Genomic DNA, 14,090 nt, shown 5'->3' with positions numbered 1-14,090 from the left:
CAGATCTAAATGCCCTAGATGCGTTGATCCGAACATCGTACAAAGTGGCTCTCGGCCTACCAATCGGAACATCCACTGAACGCCTAGAAGCCCTCGGTATACACAATAATTACGAGGAGCGCGGCAGTGCTCATTTCTCAACGCGAAAGGCTTAGCTTAACCACTCCTGGGAGAAAATTGCTATGCCGTGTAGGTTACCCATCTTGTCCTCAGTATGCGGGAGAAGAACTGGAGTCCATGGCTCAACAGGTACGTGAAAGGATCTTAGTAGCCCCTATTCCCAAAAACACGAGCCCACAAAGGTCGTAGAAGCGCTCGAGCTCGCAAGTTACAGCGGCAATTCGGGGGAAATCCTGACACGGTGTACACAGATGTCTCCCGATGCGGTACCAACAAGTTCGCCCTCGCAGTCGTAGGAGCGGCCGCAAGTCAAGGGCTTCTGACATGCGCCACTACTCGAGCCGCGTCCGGGAATACCGCAGAAGCTTCAGCCATCGCGCTAGCTATTAAAGCTAAGGATATCCTGGGACAATCATCACTTATTCTTACCGATTCCAAGGTCGCATGTAGACTCTTTCTCACCGGGAGACTACCACAAAGCACCATTCGCCTATTAGGACCCGACCTAACGCAGGACCATGCGATCATCTGGTGCCCGGGTCATGCAGGACTCGGTGGTAATGAGAGAGTGGACGGCGCAGCTCGCGCTTTTATCAACCGAGCAGCCGACCACTCAGACGAATATCCTTTCTTACCTCGAGGCATGCTTGAGCACCAACGGCTTGAGCGACGACAGTACAGTCCACCCCACCCTGATCTATCCGGGCGGGACTCTTACGACTGGCGCCGTATACAAACACATACATATCCGAACCTTTATTTGAAACATGCCATTCACCCCACAATGTACAGCGACAGCTGTCCGTGGTGCGGAGGCAGGCCCACTCTCGCCCACATAACGTGGCATTGCCAGAACAGGCCACCCGAAATTAACTCGCCGCAAATAGCCGGCAAAATTTCCGGAAGGGAGGGGTGGGAGACTTCGCTCGCCAGCGAGGATCGGGTGGTGCATCTAGCACTCCTCGACCAGGCGCGGCGGGCCGCTCAAGCCAGTGGAGCCCTGGAATAGGGGCCCCAGCCACCCGCTCCCTAAACACCTTTTTCCCCTCAGTAAACCTTTTGATATATATATATATATATATATATATATATATATATATATATATATATATATATATATATATATATATTGCGTATGGTGGGTACCGACGCTGTTCGAGCAACCGAGGGTCTGCTTTTCACGTGCATTTAGAACCACAGCTCTTTGTTTCTTAGAACTGCGGCCGCGTGTCTCCGCGGCGAGTGCTGCGCAATGGTGAAGTACTGCTCTGCGCCTCAGTGTACTTCGTCCGCTCGTGAAAAAGGCTTTCACAACTATCCTAAGGACCCGAAGCTGAAGTGGATAGTGAAGCTCAGAATGGGAAAGCGCCCCACGGTTTCATCGACCGTACGTGTGCAGCAAGCACTTCGCGGACAGTGACTTCTGCTACCCACTGTACGCGTCACTCTTAGGTAAGCTTGTGACCGTGTTTAAGCGCCTCGCCAATACTTAAGCCGTTTATTGCACGCAGGCTATAAGCATAGGCGACTTACACCAGGTGCGGTGCCGTCCCACAACCTGCCGCGAAGGCCCCTAGACAAGGAGCCGACGACGCGGCCTCCGAATCGCCTCGCAGGAAAGCGTGCCTCACGAGCTCAGCTGAGCGGCTCAGGATATCTGAGACTACCGCTGCATTTGGATGCTGTACATACGTATTTTACTTATTAAGGCAAGCGCGCGCCTAGCGGACTGCTTATCATAATTTCATAAGCGAAACCTATTGCCGCTGTCCAGTGCACATTCTCTAACAGTTTTCACCTGATGCAGTACAGACTTTTTTAAAAGCGGAGCTCTTTAAAGGGATACTGAACAAAAATTTGAAAAAGCTACGAAAACACTTACATTCGACTCGGACGACACGACTGTTCCTGTACGCAGCGTTTATTTCACGTAATTTCGAGCAGTTGGCCGTATTTTTAGTGGATTGTGAGAGCGCGGCGGCTGCATGCCACTGCGCTTGTCGGCGGACGTGACGTCGAGTGCTCCAGCAAGAGGGGGCAACCGGCACGCTCTCTCCTGCCCTGCCACTTCCCTTTCTCCACCTCTCCTCTCAAGAACCGAGGGTGGCTGGTGTGGCGCTAAGCCTTGTCCTCTTTTCCCCACATAGGAAACAAAATAGCGCTTATTCCTCAAAAACCGCTACAACTACCGAGCGTGTCGCGAGAGCGCAAAGACGCAAGGTGCGAGTGACAGTGGTTCCACGAGCGGTCATTGCGACTCCGAGTTCGACAGGCCTCCAAAACGGATGCGCCAATACAACCATATGCATGTGACCGTTCTGCTGTGTCAAGCGACAGCAAGGACGACGAGCCAGACGAGCCGCCGTAGCCCAACGTGGGTCGGCAGCCGGGACCAGCAATTTCCACAGTAACTCATAGTAACTATCCTCGAAGTGTTCGGAGCACAAAAAGTCACGCTTTGAAGGCACCCACGTTGGCTGCGATGGGCGCGCAGCGCGAATCCATATCCTTCGAAGCTTCGGCTCTGTTGGAAAGGTATGACAGGGCACACCCTAGCGCAGAACAGCGTTGAGGCATTCTGCGTTGTGTCAGGTGCTTCACCGTTCACATTACGTAGCAGCACACAACACAGACGGCAAATTCGTAGACGTGGGCGCAAGCTCCGCTTGAGAAAACAAATATATGGCCGAGAGCGCGGCAATGGCGTCGTTGGCTGCTGGTTGAGAACACGCACGGAGAACGCCTTCCCGACCGTGAAAACACGTTTTGAGAGAGACGCGCGGCAGCGGGTGGCGGCTTGCGATGTCGATTGGTAAGCGATTTTGCTGCGAGCACGGTTGGCGAGTCACTATCCGCGGAGTTTCGCGTCACTTCCTCTCTAGTTCGCGGCGCGGCCGCTAGACGCGCCAATTCGCGAAAAATGCATTAAATTCATTATTTTCTGCTAGTCTCTGGCTGAAATGAAGGTTGTTTCAACAAATTTCAGCACCCAATCTTTCAATTGAGTCATTTATCTCGGCGGCGAAAATTTTGTTCAGTATCCCTTTAAGCTTTTCGTCATGCTGCGCGTGAAACTCGACCCAGCTTGTTTTTGCCACGTTAATCTCTGTGGCCCTGTGTGAGGTATAATCAGCGATTAACTATTTGCTATATTCTAATACCCATGCGACGGCCCTGTGCGGTGTTAATACGAACTACGACGTAATATCGTTTTCACTGAACCAACATTACGGGACAAACTGCGATCATGGACATCGGCAGGGGGGTGTGCAATAAGGCGGCACTTGCGCACTTGTTTGCAGGACGAGAGCTGCGACGGTGATGCGAGCTCCGTTGACGGCCTCGGACGCGCATTCAACAACGTGGCCTGCGTCGTACACCGCCTCGCCCTCGATGAGGCACCGCGATCTTTCACATGCTTTGTCTACATACTTGTAGATGCTGGAGAACGGCACGCTTGCTGAAATATCGAAAGAAACACCCAAACTAATGAGTATCGTACGGCGGAAACAAGATAACGAGCGAGAACACTCACACATAGTTTCACTTTCTTACCAGCAATGCGGTCGGTGGCATCGACGCACTCGTCGGCTATTCGGTGGATTTCTTGGCCCTGTCGATTGGGCCGCAACTAAAACAAGTTCAAAATTACACTCGAATACATTCGTTGCAGGCGTTAGTTGACCGTCGCGAGCCTGTTCGTTCGACAATCCCACCTGAAGCAGACGATCCGTATACAGGAGCAGCGGCTGCTGCAGCACGGTTGAGAGCGGAGTCCCCGCTCTGACGTCACACGCGAGAGGGCGCCACTCCAAGATCTCGAGGCCAATAGTGCGCATGCGCGTATTCTCATTCATTTCGCTGCTCCGCTCCGTTCTACAGCGCTTATCAACTCGGCGGTCGATGCTCGCGCATTCAGGTTAAAAAAAATGATCGGCTGTACCTTGGCTCCCAAGTGCCAGCCTTCACTCCTAGCACCTTGGAGACAGCTACATCTCCCAGAGCAAGAAGGAGCCGCTGCCTGCGAGGATTACCCCCCGAATTCGGTCCCTTGTCATCGAGACTCGAAAAGATGACAACTCCGACGACAAGCCAGGCGATTCAAACCAACGATGTCCATTGTTCTCCTCTCGCGCGTTTTTCATGCACCACAGGCTTCCAGACCGTTCTATGGAGGCATTCTCGAAGATGTTGATGGCTGGCCCGACCACTTTGATCGGGTTGCCAGCGTCAACGAATGGGGCGACGTTCGCAAGCTGCGGAGAGTCTACTTCGCAGCATTGGCAGATTCTGCGAACAACGTGGTACGAGAACAATGGGGCCTCCTTTGCGACATGGAAAGAGTTTAGTCGATAGCTCCGCGACGCGTACCGCAACGCCGAAAGGAAGGAGAGACCTGAACAAGCCATCTCGTGCAGGAACCAGCGGCCGAACTAGAGAGTTTCCATGTTTGTCGAGGACATGCTTTTACTCTTTCGGCGCAGACCCTGCCATGTCAGAGGAAAAGAAGGTGCGGCATTAGATGCGTGGGGTGAAAGAACAGGTTTTCGCTGGAATCGTGCGGAATTCACCGACAACCGTGGCCGAATTGATCAGTGGGAGCGTACTCTCCAGCAGCGGTCGTCACAGTACGAACGCAACGACATCACGGCCACTGCATGCCATATCGGATCTGACAGCGAGAGGCAGGCCCTAGCAGACTTCATGCGAAGTATCGTGCTGGAGGAACTGCGACAACTTCATGCATTGGGAGCCCAAACACCTGTGATCGCGCACGTAATCAGGCATGAAATAAGGCAGGCGGTCGCATCTCTTCCGCCGCTCACACAGCCAATACCTGAGGCCCCCGTCCTGAAATGTGCGGCAACACTGCGATTTTCTGCGTCACCAGCTACAGGTCTCATTATACGGACAATGGACCAGGCTGCGCTCCCATTCCTGGACACCGCTTCGAGTCCGCCTCCCGGCTCAAGGTTCCCGAGCGCACCCACATATCTGCCGTCTGCCTGAAGACAAAGTGCAAGCGAGGCAAGCGTGTGGCGTACTTCGGATAACCGTCTGCTGTGCTACCACAGTGGCGAAGCGGGTCACGTATATAGCAACTGTCAGTACCGCCAGCTAGGTCTCCGCGGCTTCCACCAAGCGCCCCTGCGAAATCGAGGCGTATCTCACGGGCCAGCGAGTCCCTACCAGGGTGTCGGAACGGAACGAAAACCGAAAACGAAAAACGAAAAAAAAAACGATATTTTGGACCGGAACGAAAACGTAACCGAAACTTTATCTATTATTCCGTTCCGGAGTGAAAACGAAATTTTTTCAATCGTTTTTCGGTTCACGAGAAAACTTCGCAATCCGGAGCAACTGAGCTCGTGCAATGTGAGCATATCTCAGGGTACGGTACTAGGGCGTACCTCAGGCAGGAATTCCAAAGCAAAGATATGTTGAAATTCAAAAGAGGTATTGAAGAGCACCGATTATGTGAGATATTGGCATTAAAGAGCATTGACACCAAGATCGAAAAAAGGTAGTTTTACGTTCACGGACGCATGAGTCGACTAACTCAGGCTCACTACGACTCAAGTCAAGCCGTCACTCCGAGTCTGAGTGAGTTCGGCTGAGTAATATGTTGATGGAGTTTGAATCCGAGCGAGTCCAGTTGAGAAAGAGTTACGCGAGTCTGAGTCCAAGTGGGTCCGGTTGAGGAAAATTTTGGTGAGCCTGAAAGTGTTGAGCTTCTCGGAAGATACTGAAATAAACTGGAAGGTTCCCGGACACTCGGGCACGTTTTGTGCACGGCAGTGCACATAAAAATATGAAAACAGGCGCATGTGGCAGTACACACTAGGTAGTAATTGATAGAGTAACCAGCCCTGCAACATTTTTGACATTCTGTGGCCAGAGGAGTAGTGCATACTCCTCTGTTTCAGAATACGCGTCTTTCGTGACACATCCATTGTAATGATCCGGTATTCTACTACGATACTGTTCTCACCGAAAATGCTTTTACTGCGCTGCATTAGTTTTTTTTTCTTTTTCTTGGACATGTGCTCCTTGTGTTTTGCGCGCTCATGCGTTTGCCCTAGAAACACTTATAAATAAGTAAGAAAGAAGGAGACAAACCAATTCCTTGGCATGCACGCAGGAGGATGAAGTTCATTTTGAACGCTTGGTGGGCCTCCTGCATGACCTGCTTCTGTGCGACGTTGTCAGTGCCGAAGCCAAAGACCAACTACATGGGTGAGCATCGCTCCTGTTCTCGGCTACTCTGTTGATAATTTTTTTCTAGCGGAGTTTTGCCGCAAGGACGAGACATTGAATGTGATAGCAACATCTCGGAATGTTCTATAAGGCTAGCAGGTAGCTCATTTAGTGTCCGATCTATCTTTACTCGACAAAGCCGCAGGCGTAAGGAGCGAAGCGACCTTCGTACTGTCTGTCGCTTGGACGCAAGCACTGAGAGCACCTCTGCTGATCCCTGTCACGATAGGGCACGACCCAGCGACCCACGTCCTCCCTGAGCTGCATAGTCCTCCTTTTCTGGTACTCTCCGTGGGCCTTTCGCACCACGGTCCGGGCATTTGCTGTCCACTTGGTCGGCTCTGCTCGCACGCCTTCGCACTTAGAACACGCAGGGCGCCTTGGACAGAACCTCATCGCGCGACAGCAATGAGAAAATCCGTACAGTTGGTGTCACAATGAATGGTAGCCAGATTAATGTTGGTTGTTTGCAATGTGCCTGTTTGGGCTAGTTGGTAATTCATGATTTCTTGTTTAGCGCAAGCTACCTAGACAAGGGACAAAAAGACTGGTGATACGCGCAAGCGCTTTGTTTTTTGATGAACCTCAGTCGAATCATCTTTAGCTCCTGAACATCAATGAAAAGGTGTGTTCCGTTAGTAACGCGATTTGTTGATGAATTCGTGCTTCGCATGCAACGTACGTACTTCAGCTTGAGTATACCCTGTTTTGAAAACCGCAATGTACGTGCCGATGGCATAATTCAAACAAATTTATTTATTTATTTATTTATTCATTTATATATTTATTTATTTATTTATTTATTTATTTATTTATTTATTTATTTATTTATTTATTTATTTATTTATTTATTTATGCGTAGTGTGCAGCCAGTTAGGGCTGTGGCAGGAGTGGGGAATTGCACAGTTGAGTAGGATGCGAAAACACAGATGTAAGCGTCACGGGAGCAAGAGCATAAACGAACAAAATTGAATCAATAGCATTCAAGGTGAAGGGAAAAATCGTCCACTAGAAGACGGCACATAGCACAAAGCAACGAGTTCCAGTGTCCAAGGGCAACCCCCCCCCCCCCCCCCCAAAAAAAAAAGAGAGCTACATTAAAACATAAGCTTGTGACCCATAGGGTAGAATATCAAGATGGCGAAACCTTCTAGGTGAGGAAGTTGCTGCAAATGTTATATATGAAGACTTGGGTGAGGTAATTAACGAGTGCCTGATTATATGCTGCTAAGAGTTTTTAGCAGTGGTGGTCCAACTGTGCTACTTCGCTACGATACCTCTCTGCGCCTTACTACGCCCAATCAAGTGCATCTTGCGCCCACTATCCCAAAGGTCACATTTTGCCTGCATAAACGGCAGTGGAGTGCTTCTTACCCAAAATATTCTTGGTTCACACAGCGTTTCCATATAGCCGCGGAGCCCATTTGGTGTCTTTCCACCGATGCGATTTTCCTCTTTATAATCGGCCTAACCAAAATATGAGCGTGTGACCTCCATTATTGATGGTTCCGCATATTGTCTGTAGTCTGGCAGCTCATTCATCTTGACGACGAACTGGCAGTAATACGTGGACAAGTGATTTTTTTGCTGACCCACTATCAGTGATTCCACTCTTGCGCCAACTGCGCCAAAGTGCTCCAAATTGTATTTACTGCGCCATCTTGATAATATCGACGAAAATTGCGCCAAACTGAGCCAGACTCTCGGGTTTGGGGGCGTCTATCATCGGCAATCGCACCGCCGGCGCGTCAAAACATGTGCGGCTTCGTCTTGGGGCCGTCAATGTTACAACCACGGACCAATAACTATTCTTCTGAATAAAGAGCGCTCGCGCATGTGTGCCGAGTAAGCCATGACGCCATGCACGGTGCCGACGCAGCTTGTGTTCTGCAAGTCGGCTCGACAGCAAAACGCGCTCTCCGCGGAGGCTCGTGACGTCTCTATCGGCAGCGTGAAAGGGTGGCGGCGCTTCATAGGCGGACTTCGTCTGTTCCAGAAACGCTGCTGATAGCTGGTTTCAAACGTCGCACGGCACGTGATGAAAGCAATGTTGAATAATAACTACACGCGTGCCGCTAAAATGTCTGTCACTTCTGTTTCTAGACATCGCGGAATGAAATCTGGGATCGGTAGCAATAGATTTATGGAACAATATCGATTTTTCCGTGCTTCGCGTCTATGGAAGAGCACGTGAACGGTGGAAACGCGTTGACACTTTTCCTCAGATACACTTTATTCATGGATCTTCACCCAGAAGAGCTTTTTCGTAATTCCTTCTACCAGCACATCCGAGTTTGTAATCGCTGTGCGGTAAATACCCAATCAAAGGCCCTGCCCTTTCGAACTCGTCAGTCCTAAGGTTCGAATTCGAATTTTTGTTGCTTTTTTAAAAATGTAATCTCATTAAAAAAGCATGCCTCCTGGTCGGAGCAGCTGCAATTGCGTTTTAATATGCGCAGCTGTCAGTAGCGGGCCCGTCGCTGACGGCCCACAGTGAAGCGGCTACGCCATGTTACACGTCCGCCCCTCGCTTTCCGGTGTCAAAGCTGACGGTTAAAAAAAAAAACTCAGTTTCGCTTAAAGGCGAAGCAATGAATGCGATACGAAGTAAGGTTGGCAGCTAACTCTTCTGGATCCGACCGAAGCGTTTTCGTGCTGTGAGTTCTCTAAATGCGAAGTAAGAGTTGAGAGCACAGCAAGTTTACGAGCCGTCTCCCGGTGCCTCGAGATAGCGCGCGCGCGCCAGTGACTGCGCTTTTCGAGCGATGCAGTCATCCCCCCCCCTCACCCCTCCCCTGGCGTCCCTTCATGCTCTATTTGATGAGCAATCGACGGCAGGCCCGCACGCAGGAAGATGTTATCGCCTGCGCTCTCCGTGTGACGGATACGGCCGGCTCCTTTAACCACCGCTTCAGTCGCGTTCGTTGCCAGCGCTCGTGAGCTTTTACCAGCGGCTAGAATGCGCGGAGTGATGTTATCATTTTGGATCATGCACGGAAAATTGCGGCGACGGCAAAAACCCGTCGAGTGTGTCCATGCATTTCCTATCACAATAAAAATTAAAAAACCACACAAACTCCCTCTAAAGGGAACCATGTGTGTATGCGAAGCAGCGGGGAGATGGTGTAATTTTTTTTTCTTGCGTTCTCAAGCCTATGCCTTCCTCTTGCGTAGAATCAGCACTGTCTTCCAGTCTCCATCCAGCTTCCGCTGCGTGGAACTGCCGGCGTCCGAGGTATTCGACTCCCACAAAGTCGCAAGATCATGTGCGTCTGCCTCTCTGCAGTCCATGCCATTGGTGTCGTGGGATTCTTCAGCGAGGGAAGGAGAGCACGAGCGCCCCGCGTCTAGAGCCACAGAAGGAGAGGCGGCTATCGGCGGTTCGTGCCACGTCAAGACGCTGGAGGCGTCGCTGCTGCCTACTCGGCGCAGAAGAGAATGAGGCGCGCGAGAGGGGGGAGCGTAGGAGAGGAGAGAGAGGGAGAGGGGATGCGCATGCGCTCATCGCGGCGATGCGCAGGAGAGAATGAGGCGCGCGAGAGGGGAGGAGCGTAGGAGAGGAGAGAGAGGGGAGGGGACCCGCATGCGCAGTGGGGGTGTGGACGCCTAGGGAGGGATGGACAAAGCCCCCGCCTTGAGCTGCTTCGCACCTAAAGCAAGCAAACAAACTGAGGAGCCATTACACTCTCTGAAATGGATGATAAGCGAAGCTGTTTCGCGCATGACACAGTGGTGACATGGTGGAGGACAATGTGGTATGTAAGGCCAGGTTCCTAACGGCCAGGCTGTTTACCTTCAATACGCAATATTAATGCGAAAGCCTTAGATGCTCCGTCAAACGCGAAAATTGACAGTCGGCGGCGTCAGTCGATTGATGCAAAATATAATCATCATGTGATGGCGTCATCATCACGTCATAGATCGTCAAAACGTGTGGCGTCATCATGACTTCATATGTCGTGATGTCATCACGCGACATCGCCGCTGTGCACTGCTTTTGTGATAGTTGCGCCGACCATGGAGGTAGTGCAAAACCAGGCGAGGTGCAGAAAGCTTGCATAGAGGGAGGGGGTCGATCAACACATCCACCGAGAAGAAAAACAACCTGGCTTTCACCGTGGAGTCGTCTTAGGGGAGTGCATTGGGGACAGTGCGACTCTTTGGCATCGAGGTACTGCTGTACGTCACGGTGTTTGTCTACCACGTCTGCTGATAACCATATTTAGAGTGGTATTTCATAAAGTGCAATTTTATTGATCCGGTACTCTGTTTATTTGCTAGTGTCGAAAATAATCACCGTAAAGGTTAATCCATGCAGAACAGTGAGCTGCATGAGCCCTTATTTTCATTAGCAAGTGAAGTGTGGAGTTCTCCCGAGATGATTTTTTCCATGATATCTGCAATGAATCGAAATATTTCTAGCTCTTCATAACAACCCCATAATAATTATTCAGGTGCTTGAATGTTAATACAATTAGCTTCTCTAGTGCACTCCAGGATGTAAAATTAGCTGCTCCAGAGTGCTCCCAGGTGCATAATTACTTGCTCCAAAGTGCTCCACGATGAACATTTTTGCTCCTCCAAAGTGCTCCAAAATGGAAATTTCGCTTCTCCAAAAATTGCTCAGTATCAGAACTTTTCGGTAGCATCACTGCACTATGTTTTTTCTAATCTAGTACTCGCCGGCCAGTGTGGCTATGCCGTTTCAGGAACCACACGCTGTACACCGCGTCTTCATGCATAGTAATAATTTCTGGGTTTTCACGAGCCAGAACCATGAGGCGTCTTAACGAAGATTTGGACGTGCAATAATTTTATATTTTGCAAAAGAAAAGTGTGTCAGTCGCGCTGAGCAATGTTCTTCGCCATACTGATCGTAGTGCACAGCCTAAATGTGCGAGCGCACGTGTGGCACCAAGTTTTGCTACTGCCACTCGCGCGCTTCAAAGCGTTGTGCGTCTTCATTGCGAAACTGACGACATGCTGACGCAAACCAGCACGCATATAAGCGAGCCTTGCTGACACTGACGCACCGCGAGTCACAAATAAGGCGTGTCCATTATAAAACGCCAGACAAGTCTGCAATACCTCCCAACTGATTTTAACCCATGCACTTGTTACAAACTGCGTTTCCCGAGCGTGCGGCCACCGTGGCTCCATAATAGCACAGTGGAGCGCCGCTGCCCCGTGAGTGGCTCAGAGAATACATAACTGCGTATGACGCTTGCTTCTCTAATGGCAACTACAAATTGTTTCTCTGAAATACAAAATAATTGGAATGAAGTGAACATATTCAAATTAGTTCTCAGCGCTCACAGAATCGTAATATACACCTTTTGCGGAACTCAGTTCAGTTTGCCAACCTCGTGCCAATGTCGGCCCCAATAGGTGAGAATGCTGGAGGAGGGGGGATATGAAGGGCGTGTAGGGGCTGTCGCCCCTTCCCCTCTTGAAGGCTAGTGGGTAATGACGATTTCACGCCTGTCATCACTCGCAGAAACCGTATGCAGCATGCACTCCGTGTCACTGTTGCTTCACCACAATGCACATCTTGTGTGTTGCGGTGAAGCCTGCATGTGATTTTCTTACTGGCTAGAGGGTGAGGGCAGGCAGCAGCAAACCGGCCTGAGTCAGCATTTTGATGCTCTTGGGAGGGCGGGGGCAAAAGAGCAGCCAGGCGAATTTTTTTTTTTTTGGGGGGGGGTGGAGGGGGGCACCTCCTGTGCAGACCCCCTTCCAACACTGCCTCTGCCTGATTGATGACTGCTCTCTGACTGTTGGTCTTATGTTCTTGTTAACCTTTGAGCAGTATATCCTGGTTGCATATGAATAGAAGTATATGCACTAAAAGTTGCTGATTAGGTCAAAGGTAAAGGAAGACGCCGACGAAATAAAAAAAGAACTCAATGTGAAAAAAAAAAGAAAGTGCCTTCCAATGTTTTTGCTGAACATTCTGTATCAAAGGGACATGGCATTGACTGTGCCAGTGCGCATGTGCTAGCTACTGAAAGAAATCTAACCTTGCGACTTCATCTCGAGCCATCACGAATCCCAACTACTGTGTCACTAATCCGGTAATGGGGATGAAAATCGCCGGGCGGATTCCAAGGGCGTACGTATCGGCCCCCCGAAACGCACCACGAAAGCGCGGAGTATTTAGAGCTGGTCCTTTTAGTGCGCCAGCGAACGCCGGTTGTGGTCCAAAGACCGAGTCAGAGCCAAGAGTTGATAACACAAACAAAATATATTCTCCGTGAAGGCAGTACAAACATCACACAAACATGCACACTCGGCTGGTACCAATTACAACCTCACAATACTACTCAGATCATGTTTACACAACTGGAACAAACCAACGGATCGAATGCAATTTCCTGCATTACAACCTATTGAAGAACCGTTCCTGAATATTCAACAACGCAACCAGTCCACAATTCTTGGACGTAGCCTGAATGCCTCTCTTCCACGAAACACTGACTCAAACTCCAGCGCTGATTGTAGTGGTTCCTTCCTGTCGTCGGTCCCGAATGTTTCTCTTCCAGGAAACACTCACGTAACTTGTCACTGCTCACACGGTGTCATCATCCAATTCTTCCAGATCGACGATCGACTGACCGCACAACACTATAAGCACGTCTTCTTTGGTTGGCGGAGCCACACTCGCATAACTTCACCGTCTCCGGACCGACTTACTGCTCATTGGTCGTCGGTGCACGCTTATATTGCCACGTGGTCGTGACGTCGATGAAGACAGCAGTCGATGTGTTCAAGATGAGACCGTTTATTTCGCCGAACTTATGGCCGGGAAATGAAAACTCAAACTACAGCAATACACGCTGTACACTGATAGTGGCGAACAGGGCGTCGGTCGTCGATAAAGCTGACAAGCGGTGAAGCGTGTCGGCATTTATACATGTGCCGTCGAATATTCCAGCATTATCTGTGGCTGTCGCGCAAGCTCTTGAATAAGCTCGAGTGTTCGCGTCTTGCGCGCAATCTTAACAAAACGATCTACAATAATCGCGAAGCTTGTCGAACAATGAGGCGCGGATTGCTATCAGCGTTGCTGACAGTCTTTGTGGGCGAAAACCGAATGTAGCAAAAGTGATAATAAGAAACGCACGTGGCAATATTCTCTATTCCCCGAGTTTCAGAAGCGTCGGGAGTGTTCTTCGGCGTGCAGCACAGCCAAAGCTAGGGAAAGGGCGAGATGATTTTTCTCGTCGGTTCCGCTCGCAGTGGCGTCACTCGGCGTCGCTTCATGCTTTCCTTCTAGATGTTTGTAGACTGCCGGGCGTTTGGTCTGGCTGTCTGCGGCTGTTTCGAGTGGGAGAGGAGGAGCGTCGGTGCGCCGGCGTCTTTGATGCTTGTTTTTTTTTTTTCCTTGTGTGCGCTTGTTCGGCGCCGTGAATTCCCGCTGTCGTCTGAAAGCGGCCGCGCGCGCTTTATTGACGCGCTCGTTTGTGACATACTGGTACCACGCTGAACCACAGTGACGGCACCTTTCCTTTTGTTTATGCACGCTGTTTGTGCCCTCTGTTTGCACGTACTCAACACACTCCCCCCCCCCCCCTTATTCAATTGCTCCATTGGGTCCCTGTACAGGAGCTGAAGCTTCTTTTATTTTTAAGTTCTTTTGTATTTTGTCGGCGCCTTCCTTTATAGGAGAGGAGTTTTCGTCGAACTCTTGATTTCATTTGCGAACTTACTGT

General features: G+C 50.3%; 1 protein-coding gene across 3 annotated transcripts in view; it reads left to right on the top strand.

The window, feature by feature from the left end:
* Positions 1–14,090, top strand: part of LOC119384136 (synembryn-A) — a 545,950-nt gene that overhangs the window by 314,760 nt on the left and 217,100 nt on the right. For all 3 annotated transcript variants that reach the window (XM_037652429.2, XM_049412780.1, XM_037652428.2), the window contains one exon: positions 6,263–6,357. In XM_037652429.2, the coding sequence (XP_037508357.1) occupies positions 6,263–6,357 (95 nt within the window). The remainder of the gene's footprint in view (positions 1–6,262; positions 6,358–14,090) is intronic.

Source organism: Rhipicephalus sanguineus, chromosome 2 (assembly GCF_013339695.2).
Source record: "Rhipicephalus sanguineus isolate Rsan-2018 chromosome 2, BIME_Rsan_1.4, whole genome shotgun sequence".
Taxonomy (NCBI): Eukaryota; Metazoa; Arthropoda; class Arachnida; order Ixodida; family Ixodidae; genus Rhipicephalus; species Rhipicephalus sanguineus.
The sequence above is the reverse complement of the archived record's forward strand: the minus strand, read 5'-3'. Positions and strand labels throughout refer to the sequence as shown.